A 12,809-nucleotide genomic window follows, 5' to 3' on the forward strand; every position below is an offset into this window, starting at 1 on the left:
GAAATTTCTACTCAGAGGCCCTTTCCCTAATTCTCAGCTGCTGGCTTTTAGGGAAAAGTAAATAAATATTTATTTAAAAATTCAACTGGAAAAATATTTTCAAATTTCTCAGGAAATTTTTTTTCTTTTTTATTATGTACTTGATTAATAAAGATACCACAATCCATTTTTACCCTTACAGCATTCAAATGCCATCTTTGTAGTGTACTAAATTTTTACGTATCTGGGCCTTTCACTGGATCTTTTATTCTTTTCTACTGATCTTCTTGTTTATTTCTATATTAGTAAGTCTTTGTTTTGATTAATGTGAATTTATATTATGACTTAATATCTGGTAGAGCTTAGTGTTCCACATGATACGTATTATTTTTTGATCTGTGAGCTATAAAAATCTGAAGCACTTTTTGCTATGTATTGCAGTTAGGTGGCTTCTAGGAAACCATGTTAATAACTTTACTGTTAACATCAAGTTCTAACTTGAGTACTTAAAACAGAGGCTCATGTTATGTATCAGTATTTACATGTAATATAGGGGGGCAGTAAGCACTGATAGACGCATCACATTTTCAATATATTTTAAAACCTCAAAAAGGAATAAAAGCCATTGCCCTAGTGGATAAACCAGGTGGCCTAGACTTTAGTATAATTAGGTTTATGCTGAAGTCAATGAAAACTCTGTCTGTAAGCCTGAAACAATTTCTGAAAGAGGTCTAATTTTATATGTATACTTCTTAATGGAAAACTATTTTAAACTTAGGTTCCTGTACTTTGCATTTTCTAGATCTAATTATAACACTGATTTTACAAAGTTATTTTAAGTTTCCTTTATTCTCTTCTTGTTTAGTTGATTCATGCTGGTAAGGGAGAAGCCATCAGGATCAGATCTATTTTGAGATCTTTAATTCCACTGGCTGATTTGGTGGGCGTAATCAGCATTGCTTTTCAGATGCCAACAATAGCCAAAGGTAAGACTCACTTCCATCCTTTGTGATTCAGTACTACCTTGGGTGACATGATGTTTTAACTAATATTCTCAATACTCGAGATCTCTCCCACCCCCACAGTATAGTTACACAAAGTTTTTTTTTTTTTTAAATATCCTATGAAGCATAGTATTTTATGAAATATTTTCTGTTCTCATTGCTAATTTTCAAACAGCCAACTTTACACTGAGATTTCAATTCTTTTTTACATGACATTTCAGGCACTTTTCAGAGAAGAGAAAATAGGCACTTCGACTGGCTCATGTCATTCCCTTCTCATATTCTTTGGTCTCCATTCTTTGTCTTTCATGACCTTGATTCCTTAATTCACTGTTTTTGGCAGTTTTCACTGTCACTCTCTTTGAATGCTTTTTTTCCAAAACAGTGATTTTAGCTTTTTCACTTAGAGATTTAAAAACCCCCAGTGTGTTGAAAAAAATTGTTCAAGACTAAACAAATAATTTTAAAAAGATTTACACAATTATTGAAAATAACTAAAAGATCTGTGAGATCCCAAATTACACTTTGTTTTTATTTTTTCAAATTTCAGTATTACTCAGTTTTCAGTACTTCATTGAGTATTAACACATAGATTTTTGTGCAAACCTCTAATTTTAGAAAAAAACAAAACTAGGTAGAATGTGCATGTTTTAATCCTTTTTGTTCATTAATTATGCTCCAGAGAAGGCCAAGTTGTAATACCTCAGGTCTAGAATCTAGGGCTCACTGTGTACCTGAAGGTAATTTATCCTATTTGCAAGCCATATGATTATGAGAAAGGAAAATCTCATGTGTGCTAACGTTTCAAGTCTGAATCTATAAAGTGGTATAAACTGCCAAAATAATTGGACACTCATTATAATTTGCATTGGGCAAATCTGCTGCAAAAGACCTCTTTAAAGTGTTGAAAGGAAAAGATGTCACCTTGAAAACTAAGGTGTGCCTGACCCAACCCATGGTATTTTCAATGGCATCATATGCATGTGGAAGCTGGGCAATGAAAAAAGAAGACCAAAGGAGAATTGATGCCTTTGAATTATGGTGTTGGTGAAGAGAATATTGAATATACCATGGACTGCCAAAAGAACGAACAAATCTGTCTTGGAAGAAGTACTGCCAGAATGCTCCTTAGAAGCAAGGATGGAGAGACTCATTTCACATACTTTGGACATGTTATCAGGAGGGATCAGTCCCTGGAGAAGGACATCAAGGTTGGTTAAGTAGAGGGTCAAGGAAAAAGAGGAAAACTATGAGATGGATTGACACAGTGGCTGCAACAATGGGCTGAAGCATAACAATGATCATGAGGATGGCGCAGGAGTGGGTAGTGTTTCCTTCTGTTGTACGTAGGGTCGCTATGGGTTGGAAGTGACTCGATGGCACCTAACAACAACACATTATACTTTAGGAGGGGAACCTGGAACTTCAAGATTGTCCAATAGCTTTGTCCTCCACGCATGAAACCATTTCTTTTTCTGGTGTAAATACAGGTCATTCTTACCTGCCTTTCTTTTCACCTTACTTCTGACTCGTGTTCATTTACTTAAGTAAAAAGTTGTTTCCTTTCCTTCCGTTTTGAGCCACAAAATGACCCAGTCAAGACAAAGATAAGAGCCATACCAGTGACAAACAGATCAGGAAATAAGGAAACCTTAAATTTTGAGGTAAAATGAGAAATAACAAAAAACCAAGAACATGGACTCTGGGAGTTATCTGATCTATCAGAATTGTCCCCAAATTTTCCAAATAATTGCTCGTTTTTTTTCCAGTTATCTGTGTTTACCAAGCCTTCAAGATTTGCAAATTGGTTTCTTTCCTATTCTACTTAGTTATACTATAATAACATTATTTTATGATCTTTTTCTTCATACCTATACAGTATTTTGTCTGCATTGAAGCTTATAATTTTTTTTGAGCTGTCACAATTTATAATGAGTTAAATTTTAAAACACAACCCATTTGTCATTATTAAATTCCCACATTTTTCATTTACTGCTTTCCTTTTACAGAGAACGTAGACAGAAACCTGTATGTTTTTATTTTATTGCGGATATGCATTTATATCAACTGCAAAACTTAAACCACCAACCTATTCTTTTTGTAGTTTAATGAGGAGTCTTTTAGTTCTGTAAGCATCATTGTTTATCGGTAATAATTTTTATAATATGTTCTGTAGTTAATATGGAAACCCTGGTGGCATAGTGGTTAAGTGCTACGGCTGCTAACCAAAAGGTCGGCAGTTTGAATCACCAGACGTTCCTTGAGAACTCTATGGAGCAGTTGCACTCTGTTGTATAGGGTCACTATGAATCAGAGTCTACTCGACGGCAATGGTTTTTTTTTTTTTTTTTTTTTTTATAGTTAGTATGTGACATTCGCCTCTACACTTAATATTTCCCTCCTCAGTATTAGGCAGGGCCTTCCTTAAATATTTTCATCATACCTATTCTAGAGCTAAAGTGTGCCCCAGAATAATGATGAAAGAGGGAAAACTTGAGAGAAAGCACAATATCTCAAAAGAGGTTCTTTTGCTCCTCTAGCCCTTGGCCCTAGGCAGGTTTGGGCAGCCTGTCTGAGGTAGTAATTTGGGGGGGAGGAGGTGTGAACGCTGAAGGAATCTCAGGCTAAAGCCAGTGCACCAGGTCACCTTCATTCCAGTTCAAAAGCCAGGAGTCTGCGAGGAGGCATTTGTCACCTTTATTGTCTCCAGTGTATTTGAGGAGATGGTGAAAATAAAACAGTCACTGTAGCAAATTGTTGAGTTGTGAGCTCTAGGCAGATACAGTTGTAGCTGGGCGCCATCTACTTGTGCTGGGCTCAGTTTGGTAGAGGCTGTAGTAGTTGTGGTCCACCAGTCCCTAGGACCAGTCCTTCCCCTGTGTCTTCAGTTTTCTTCGTTCTTCCCTGCACCTGATGGGGTGAGACCAGTGGAGTACCTTAGATGGCCTCTCATAAGCTTTAAGACCCCAGACACTACTCACCGAAGTAGAATGGAGAACATTTTCTTTATAAACTGTGTTATGCCAATTGAGCTAGATGTTCCCCGAGACCTTGATCCCGTAACTTCTTGTATCAGTGGTCCCCAACCTGTGAACCAATAGTTTTATTCTAAGGTGTTCCCTAACCTTTATGAGTATCAAGTGTTGATTGTTGTTAGAGAAAATATGACTCAAATATATCTTCTATGTTGTTAAATGCTGTGGTAACTAATTGAACATATTTTATTTAAAATCACTGCATTTGGTTCTCTAGTGAAACAGTAGCAGTAAGATATATATAAACAGAGATCGATTTTAAGAAATTGTGGGAGGCTGGCAAGTCCAAACTCTGTTTGTCAGGCAACAGGCTGGAGATTCCTGCAGTCTTGTGTCAGGAGGAGTGGAGAGTGGGGGAATTCTGGCAAGATGTCTATTTGTACTCTATAGGCAGAATGTTGTTGTTGTTGTTAGGTGCCGTCGAGTTGGTTCCGATTCATAGCGACCCTGTGCACAACAGAACGAAACACTGCCCGGTCGTGCACCATCCTTACAATCGTTGTTATGCTTGAGCTCATTGTTGCAGCCACTGTGTCAATCCACCTCATTGAGGGTCTTCCTCTTTTCCGCTGACCCTGTACTCTGCCAAGCATGATGTCCTTCTCCAGCAACTGATCCTTCCTGACAACATGTCCAAAGTATGTAAGATGCAGTCTCGCCATCCTTGCCTCTAAGGAACATTCTGGCTGTACTTCCTCTAAGACAGATTTGTTCTTTCTTTTGGCAGTCCATGGTATATTCAGTATTCTCCACCAACACCACAATTCAAAGGCGTCACCTCTTCTTCGGTCTTCCTCATTCATTGTCCAGTTTTCACATGCATATGATGTGACTGAAAATACCATGGCTTGGGTCAGGTGCACCTTAGTCTTCAGGGTGACATCTTTGCTCTTCAACACTTTGAAGAGGTCCTTTGCAGCAGAATTGCCAAATGCAATGCGTCTTTTGATTTCTTGACTGCTGCTTCCATGGCTGTTGATTGTGGATCCAAGTAAAATGAAATCCTTGACAACTTCAATCTTTTCTCTGTTTATCATGATGTTGCTCATTGGTCCAGTTGTGAAGATTTTTGTTTTCTTTATGTTGAGGTGCAATCCATACTGAAGGCTGTGGTCTTTGATCTTCGTTTGTAAGTGCTTCAGGTCCTCTTCACTTTCAGCAAGCAAGGTTGTGTCATCTGCATAACGCAGGTTGCTAATGAGTCTTCCTCCAATCCTGATTCCCTGTTCTTCTTCATATGGTCCAGGTTCTCATGTTATTTGCTCAGCGTACAGATTAAATAGGTATGGTGAAAGAATACAACCCTGACGCACACCTTTCCTGACTTTAAACCAATCAGTATCCCCTTGTTCTGTCCGAACAAGTGCCTGTTGATCTATGTACAGGTTCCTCATGAGCACAATTAAGTGTTCTGGAATTCTTATTCTTTGCAGTGTTATCCATAGTTTGTTATGATCCACAGAGTCAAATGCCTTTGCATAGGCAATAAAACACAGGTAAGCATCCTTCTGGTATTCTCTGCTTTCAGCCAGGATCCATCTGACATCAGCAATGATATCCCTGGTTCGAAGTCCTCTTCTGAAACCGGCCTGAATTTCTAGCAGTTCTCTGTCGATATACTGCTGTAACCATTTTTGAGTGATCTTCAGCAAAATTTTGCTCACGTGTGATATTAATGATATTGTTCTGTAAGTTCCACATTCAGTTGGATCACCTTTCTTGGGAATAGGCATAAATATGGATCTCTTCCAGTCAGTTGGCCAGGAAGCTGTCTTCCATATTTCTTGGCATAGACGAGTGAGCACCTCCAGTGCTGCATCTGTTTGTTGAAACATCTCAATTGATATTCCATCAACTCCTGGAGCCTTGTTTTTTGCCAATGCATTCAGAGCAGCTTGGACTTCTTCCTTCATTACCATCAGTTCCTGATTATATGCCACCTCTTGAAATGGTTGAATATCGACTAATTCTTTTTGGTATAACGACTCTGTGTATTCCTTCCATCTTCTTTTGACGCTTCCTGTGTTGTTTAATATTTTCCCTGTGGAATCCTTCTCTATTGTAACTCGAGGCTTGAATTTTTTCTTCAGTTCTTTCAGCTTGAGAAACACTGAGCGTGTTCTTCCCTTTTGGTTTTCCACCTCCAGCTCTTTGCACATGTCATTATAATACTTTACTTCGTCTTCTCGAGAGGCCCTTTGAAATCTTCTGTTCAGTTCTTTTACTTCATCAATTCTTCCTTTGCTTTAGCTGCTCGATGCTCAAGAGCAAGTTTCAGAGTCTCCTCTGACATCCATCTTGGTCTTTTCTTTCTTTCCCGTCTTTTCAGTGACCTCTTGCTTTCTTCATAGATGATGTCCTTGATGTCATTCCACAGCTTGTCTGGTCTTCGGTCACTAGTGTTCAATGCGTCAAATCTATTCTTCAGATGGTCTCTAAATTCAGGTGGGATATACTCAAGGTCATTATTTTGGCTCTCGTGGACTTGATCTGATTTTCTTCAGTTTCAGCTTGAACTTGCATATGAGCAATTGATGATCTGTTCCACAGTCGGCCCCTGGCCTTGTTCTGACTGATGATATTGAGCTTTTCCATCATCTCTTTCCACAGATGTAGTCAATTTGATTTCTTTGTGTTCCATCTGGCGAGGTCCATGTGTATAGTCGCCGTTTATGTCAATGAAAGAAGGTATTTACAATGAAGAAGTCATTGGTCTTGCAAAATTTTATCGTTTGTTCTCCGGCATTGTTTCTATCACCAAGGCCATATTTTCCAACTACTGGTCCTTCTTCTTTGTTTCCAACTTTCTCCTTCCAATCACCAGTAATTATCAATGCATCTTGATTGCATGTTGGATCAATTTCAGACTGCAGCAGCTGATAAAAATCTTCTATTTCTTCATCTTTGGACCTAGTGGTTGGTGCCTAAATTTGAATAGTAGTTGTATTAACTGGTCTTCCTTGTAGGCATATGGATATTATCTTATCACTGACAGCGTTGTACTTCAGGATAGATCTTGAAACTTTTTTTTGACGATGAATGCAACACCATTCCTCTTCAAGTTGTCATTCCCAGCATAGTAGACTATATGATTGTCTGATTCAAAATGGCCAATACCAGTCCATTAATGCCTAGGATATTGATGTTTATGCGCTCCATTTCATTTTTGACAATTTCCAATTTTCCTAGATTCATACTTCGTACATTCCAGGTTGCAATTATTAATGGAGATTTGCAGCTGCTTCTTCTCATTTTGAGTCGTGCCACATCAGCAAATGAGGGTCGCAAAAGCTTTACTCCATCCACGTCATTAAGGTCAACTCTACTTTGAGGAGGCAGCTCTTCCCAAGTCATCTTTTGAGTGCCTTCCAACCTGGGGGGCTCATCTTCCAGCACTATATCAGACAATGTTCCGCTGCTATTCATAAGGTTTTCACTGGCTAATGCTTTTCAGAAGTAGACTGCCGGGTCCTTCTTCCTAGCCTGTCTTAGTCTGGAAGCTCATCTGAAACCTGTCCTCTGTGGGTGACCCTGTTGGTATCTGAATACCGGTGGCATAGCTTCCAGCATCACAGGAACACACAAGCCCCCACGGTACGACAAACTGGCAGACACATGAGGGATAGGCAGAATACACCCTATGAAAAGCTCCTTTTTTGTCCTTGAGGCCCTGAATTGTTTAGATGAGACCTGCTTATGTATGGAGGGTAATTTGCTTTAGTTAAGACCAATTGATTTATTTCATCACATGTACCTACTTTATCTAAAGCATCTAGACTAAAGAGTGAGCCAACAACTGGACACCACAGCCTAGCCAAGTTGTCACATACCATTAACCATCACAACCATACTGGTTTCATAGTTTTATCATTTTATATTTTTTTAAGTCATGCGTATCTAAATGCATCATGATTGTCATATGAGGGTACCTAAGATTTACTGATGTTTAGAAGATTGAAAAGATTAAAAATCCCTCCTTCACATTTTAACTTTTTATGTGCTTACCTCTGGTTTTACAGTATGGATTTTGGATGTCTTTTTGTTTCCATCTCAGCATCTAGTAAACTATTGTGTCTTTAGCTTATACTCAGGTAACAAATGGATGATCAAATAGCATTTTCAGTGACCTTGGGTTTAGATTGCACTGCTGTATTTCCTCAGCCAACTCTCAGTGCTTATTTGTGGGTAGTAAGAACAGAATATAATTCCACTGACAACTATTTAAAATATGAAAAGAATGGAAAAAAAGCCATTTTGTAATCTCAGCTCACTGATGGCATGACGTTTAACAACAAAATGTTACCTTCTCTCTTTTAGATGGGAATGTGGTGGAGCCTGACATGTCTGCGGGGTTTTGCCCAGATCACAAGGCAGCCATGGTTTTGTTCCTTGACAGGGTCTATGGGATTGAGGATCAAGATTTCCTTCTCCATCTTCTTGAGGTTGGCTTTCTGCCAGATCTCCGGGCTGCTGCCTCTTTAGATACGGTAACGATTTGAACAACTGACTTCCTTAATTTTTGACTCTTTTGTCCATGGCTTCGTAAATGCACTCATTCATTCATTGACTTATCAAAATCATATATTGAGTGCCTACTATATTTTCAGACAAGTATTGGGAAACAGAGAGAAAAGAAAACAATGTCCTCACAAATTCACTGACTAGTGGAGGAAATCGATGGCTTCAAGAGTATGACAAGAATTATGATAATGTGATACAATGAGAGGTTCATGTAACCTTAATTTGGGAGGTTGCAGTGGCTCCCATTAACCTCTGTTTGATGTAAACCTCCACTTTGGTCCTAACAATTACACTTCTCAATGAAAGCAGTTAAATTATTAAGAAGTTTGGATGAATGTTGTTGCGTCATGCTAATTACGTTATCCTGGTGCCTTTATTTGTTAAGGGACAGATAGTTTAAAGTCTGTCCTCTACATTGAATGACTTACATGGAGGATCTGCTATTATCAGTGTAAATATCCAGCTTTCTGAAGTACTGTAGAATGAGCTAAAGTTCTAAATGTTATTCTAGTAGTTATCAAAATATATCATTTTCTTTTCAATTAAATGGGTCCTTTGATGTTGGGGAAATCAGATCTTGAGTTGACAGCACCCCTTTCATGAAGTAAATGAGAGAAAAATTATAAAAATGAAGTTGAAATTTCTTTTTTCTTGGTTGGGTATGTTCAAATTAAGTTCTTAACCTAAATTAGCATGTGTGATAATATAGTAATACAGTCAACCTTTGAATATTGATTCTGATGGACATAAGCACGCATATAAATAATATTAGTAAACAGAATTCAGAAAGGGAAATTTATTATAACAGGTAAGTTTTTTTCTTCTTCCTCCTCTACCAAAGTGCTCACGTTATTTAGTATCACTAGTATCATCATCTTTTTTTGATCCTACCATTGATTTATTATAGAACCTGAGCCTCATATGCTTTTGAACAGATAGGTATCGTTTCGTTCATTTTTATTTATATATGCAAAATTGAAAGCCGACTGTATTTAGGAGTAAAAGATCACAGGAACCACATTTAAAGACTTGGCTGAGTAATGCATTTCTATTTTTCATATTTTTGCCATTTTCTGCATAGATAGTGAAATTACATGTCAATCTGTTGATCTCTTTGAAAGCTGTTTGCTGCCAAACACAATGACTTTCTGCTCCTCCTTCCGTTGGTAGGCTGCTTTGAGTGCTACAGACATGGCCTTGGCCCTCAATCGGTACTTGTGCACAGCCGTCTTGCCCTTGTTAACGAGATGTGCTCCCCTTTTTGCTGGCACAGAACACCACGCTTCCCTCATTGACTCATTACTTCACACTGTGTACAGACTCTCTAAGGGCTGCTCACTTACCAAAGCTCAACGGGATTCCATAGAAGTGTGTTTACTCTCCATTTGTGGGTAAGTGGGCATCTCACTCTATGCCAAATTTCTTCTTCTTTAAGAAAGAGGAATTACTCTGCAGTCTTTGATAGGTTATTATTAATTTTAGAGACAGTTTCTGTACCGAAAATGAATCCACCAGGTTTCTTTACTTTTAGGTAGTCTCATGTACTGAGGTCTGAGTCTTGTTAGAGCCCTCTTGATCCTGGTCACGTTAAGGAGTAGTCCTTCAGGCCTCTGTAGAGTATCTAATGCTTGGATACAGTGTTTGCCTGAGTACAGTATACTATTCTGGATGTTGCTGGTGGGAGTGATTGTGCGAAGGGATCCCTGGCCGTGTTAGTGTATGATTAATATATTCTCTCCTTTGGACTGTGTGTGATGATGTTTAATTCCTCTTCCCGAAAAGGAAGGAAAAAAGGGAGCTATTAAATTAAAAAAAAAAAGAAAAAGATATCATTTTATCATTAATATTAACATTATTGTATTACTTAATGTGTGGCAGTGATGAAGGCTGAGTGAGTCCTCTAGTCAGGCAAACCAGCACCTCATTACCCTCCTATTAAAGCATCATTGTTTTGAAAGAAATGAAAAGTTAACTATTTTAACTCCATCTCCCTGGTTACCGGCTTCCTCTTTTGGGAGCTTGGTTCAACTAAAGTTTGTTTGGGATCTTGGTTAATCAAGTAGAATATGGTCCAGTACTTTAGAGAGTGCTAGGGATAACAGTGCCTCTTGAATGAGCAGAAGTGGTAACAGGCTTGGAGAAGTGATATTAGGAATTGCTGAAAGCAGGCTACAAGTCAAGCCAACCCAAATGAGGTACCAAATCCCATCTTCCAGTCTAGGGAGCTGGACTCATTCTGTTTTAGGTCTGTATCAGTGCACACATTTATTGGTTTTCCTAGATATGGAGGATCTCCCAAGCTAGAGAGGGGTTAAAAGAACAAATGTGGTGAGTGTGTGTGACTCCGTTTGTGTGTATAAGTGTATATGTGCGTTTGGGGGAAGGGGATGAGGAGGCCCATAGAAAAGGACAGACTCTTTGAACATATAATGGCTCTGTGTTTGATATAAGCAGACACCCAAAAGACCCCTCCATAGCCAATACATTCTATCTTACTTCATGAATAATTAAAAACTGGCTTCAAATATATTTAATAATTGCTTATAGCTATTCAGAATTTAGTGTTTGGCTTCTTTATCTTTGTTTTATTCTTTGGTCAAAAGAAATGTTTATTTAATTATTTTAGTAAAGAAGATTTATCAATAGTAAGTCTTAACTTCATACAACAGGTTATATGTTTTAGAATAAATATTGTCCAACAAGTTGGGGTTCTAAACTTTGAATCTCATTTTCCAAAGAAGTAATTAGGCAGAGAAGGGAGAATACAAAGCCCAAGTGGGGAGGAGAGAAGAGTATCATGGATTCTTGAGTTAAACAGATTGTGTTTGAGCTTCTTACTAATGTGTCCTTAAATGAGTAATATAACTTTCTTGACCCCAAGGGTCTGTAAAAATGGAAGCGATAATGCCTAACTCACAGGGTTTTCGTAAATAGTAAATGAGATAAAGTGCTTAGCAGTTCCTGACATAGTAAGTAGCTGTTCACTGTGTGTCAGCTTTCTTTTCCTTCCTTCTCTGGCAAAATTGCTGTCTCAGCCTTTATGTAGTTATTTAGTTATTTTCCCTCCTCACTGCTCCTATATGCCCTCTTCTTTCTGCTTCTGATGTAGTCACTGAAGACCCCAAGACCCCTGCTTAGTCATTGGAGTGAGGACAGAAGCATTTCTAAGAATTAATGAAGGAGGGTCTCAGCAAACATTGCAGTGTGCAGCTGTGAGTGGTTAGGAAGGAAAGAAGCAGAAGAGAGCTCTTAGAGAAGATAAGGAGTGGTCTTCAGCTCTGGGAGATAGAGATGAGCTGGGCAATGTAGCCTTTTGTAAAATTATATCACTAGTTCATCTTGGTACCAGTAACACTTAGTACCATCTGAAGAAAGGTGTCAGTACAGGTTCTTGGTGGGTATAATTTAGTCTAATGAATTATCTACGTAGCTTAGACATGTATCCCTTCATTATTAAAAGTGACTTTGTTCCAACAGCCAACTGAGACCTTCTATGATGCAGCACTTACTGAGAAGATTAGTATTTGATGTCCCATTATTAAATGAACATGCAAAGATGCCTCTTAAGGTAAGTGCAGGAGATGCTCCTTGTGTGTGATCACCGGTCACCATCACCGGTCACCCTAGCCTTGTTTCCTGCTACAACATGTAGATCTCTTAGATACGTCATGTTTAATCATTGATACTGGAAATTCTCTTCCAGTTATTAAATAGATAGTTATAAAAATGTGCAGATTTGCCTAAAATAAACACACAGAAAAAAGAGCACAGAAATCCTAGGATTGATTTCCAAGTGGATCACAAGAGAAAGATGAGCCAAGACGTTCTTAGGCTGGAAAAGTAAAATACTGTAACAACTTCAAGGGATAAAGTGAAGGCTTTAAGAGCTATGTTGGTAATCAAGGACAGCTTCCGAATTCCATCTTACACGGGGCAAAGATAAGAGTAATTTCTGTGTATGTAGTTACAGTTTGTCACAGAGTGTTTAGAAAAGTCCCTGACATATTCTCTGCCCTGTTTTTCTAGTCTGACCATAAAAGATCAAGCCTTATGCTGTTTTACTGACTTGGGAATATTTTCCTTTCATCTCATACCCTAATCCAGACTAGAATAGCATGCTCTGTGCATCAAGGCTGTGTGATAAAGTGATACACTTTTTAAATGACCACTCTGCAGGCCATCTAGTAGGCGTCATTTTTTCCCCTGTGGCCACCCAGTAACAGCACTGTAGAAAACGGTTGAGATATAAATGAGTCTAGTGTCTGAGGTC

The 12,809-nt window shown here is 38.4% G+C and overlaps 1 protein-coding gene across 1 annotated transcript in view; it reads left to right on the top strand.

The window, feature by feature from the left end:
* Positions 1 to 12,809, top strand: part of LOC100676989 (ryanodine receptor 2) — a 362,795-nt gene that overhangs the window by 158,782 nt on the left and 191,204 nt on the right. Inside the window, exons 35-38 of the mRNA XM_064276716.1 lie at positions 845 to 965; positions 8,336 to 8,505; positions 9,710 to 9,930; positions 12,017 to 12,107. Of these exons, the coding sequence (XP_064132786.1) occupies positions 845 to 965; positions 8,336 to 8,505; positions 9,710 to 9,930; positions 12,017 to 12,107 (603 nt within the window). The remainder of the gene's footprint in view (positions 1 to 844; positions 966 to 8,335; positions 8,506 to 9,709; positions 9,931 to 12,016; positions 12,108 to 12,809) is intronic.

The sequence above is a fragment of the Loxodonta africana genome, chromosome 25 (genome assembly GCF_030014295.1).
Source record: "Loxodonta africana isolate mLoxAfr1 chromosome 25, mLoxAfr1.hap2, whole genome shotgun sequence".
NCBI lineage: Eukaryota > Metazoa > Chordata > Mammalia > Proboscidea > Elephantidae > Loxodonta > Loxodonta africana.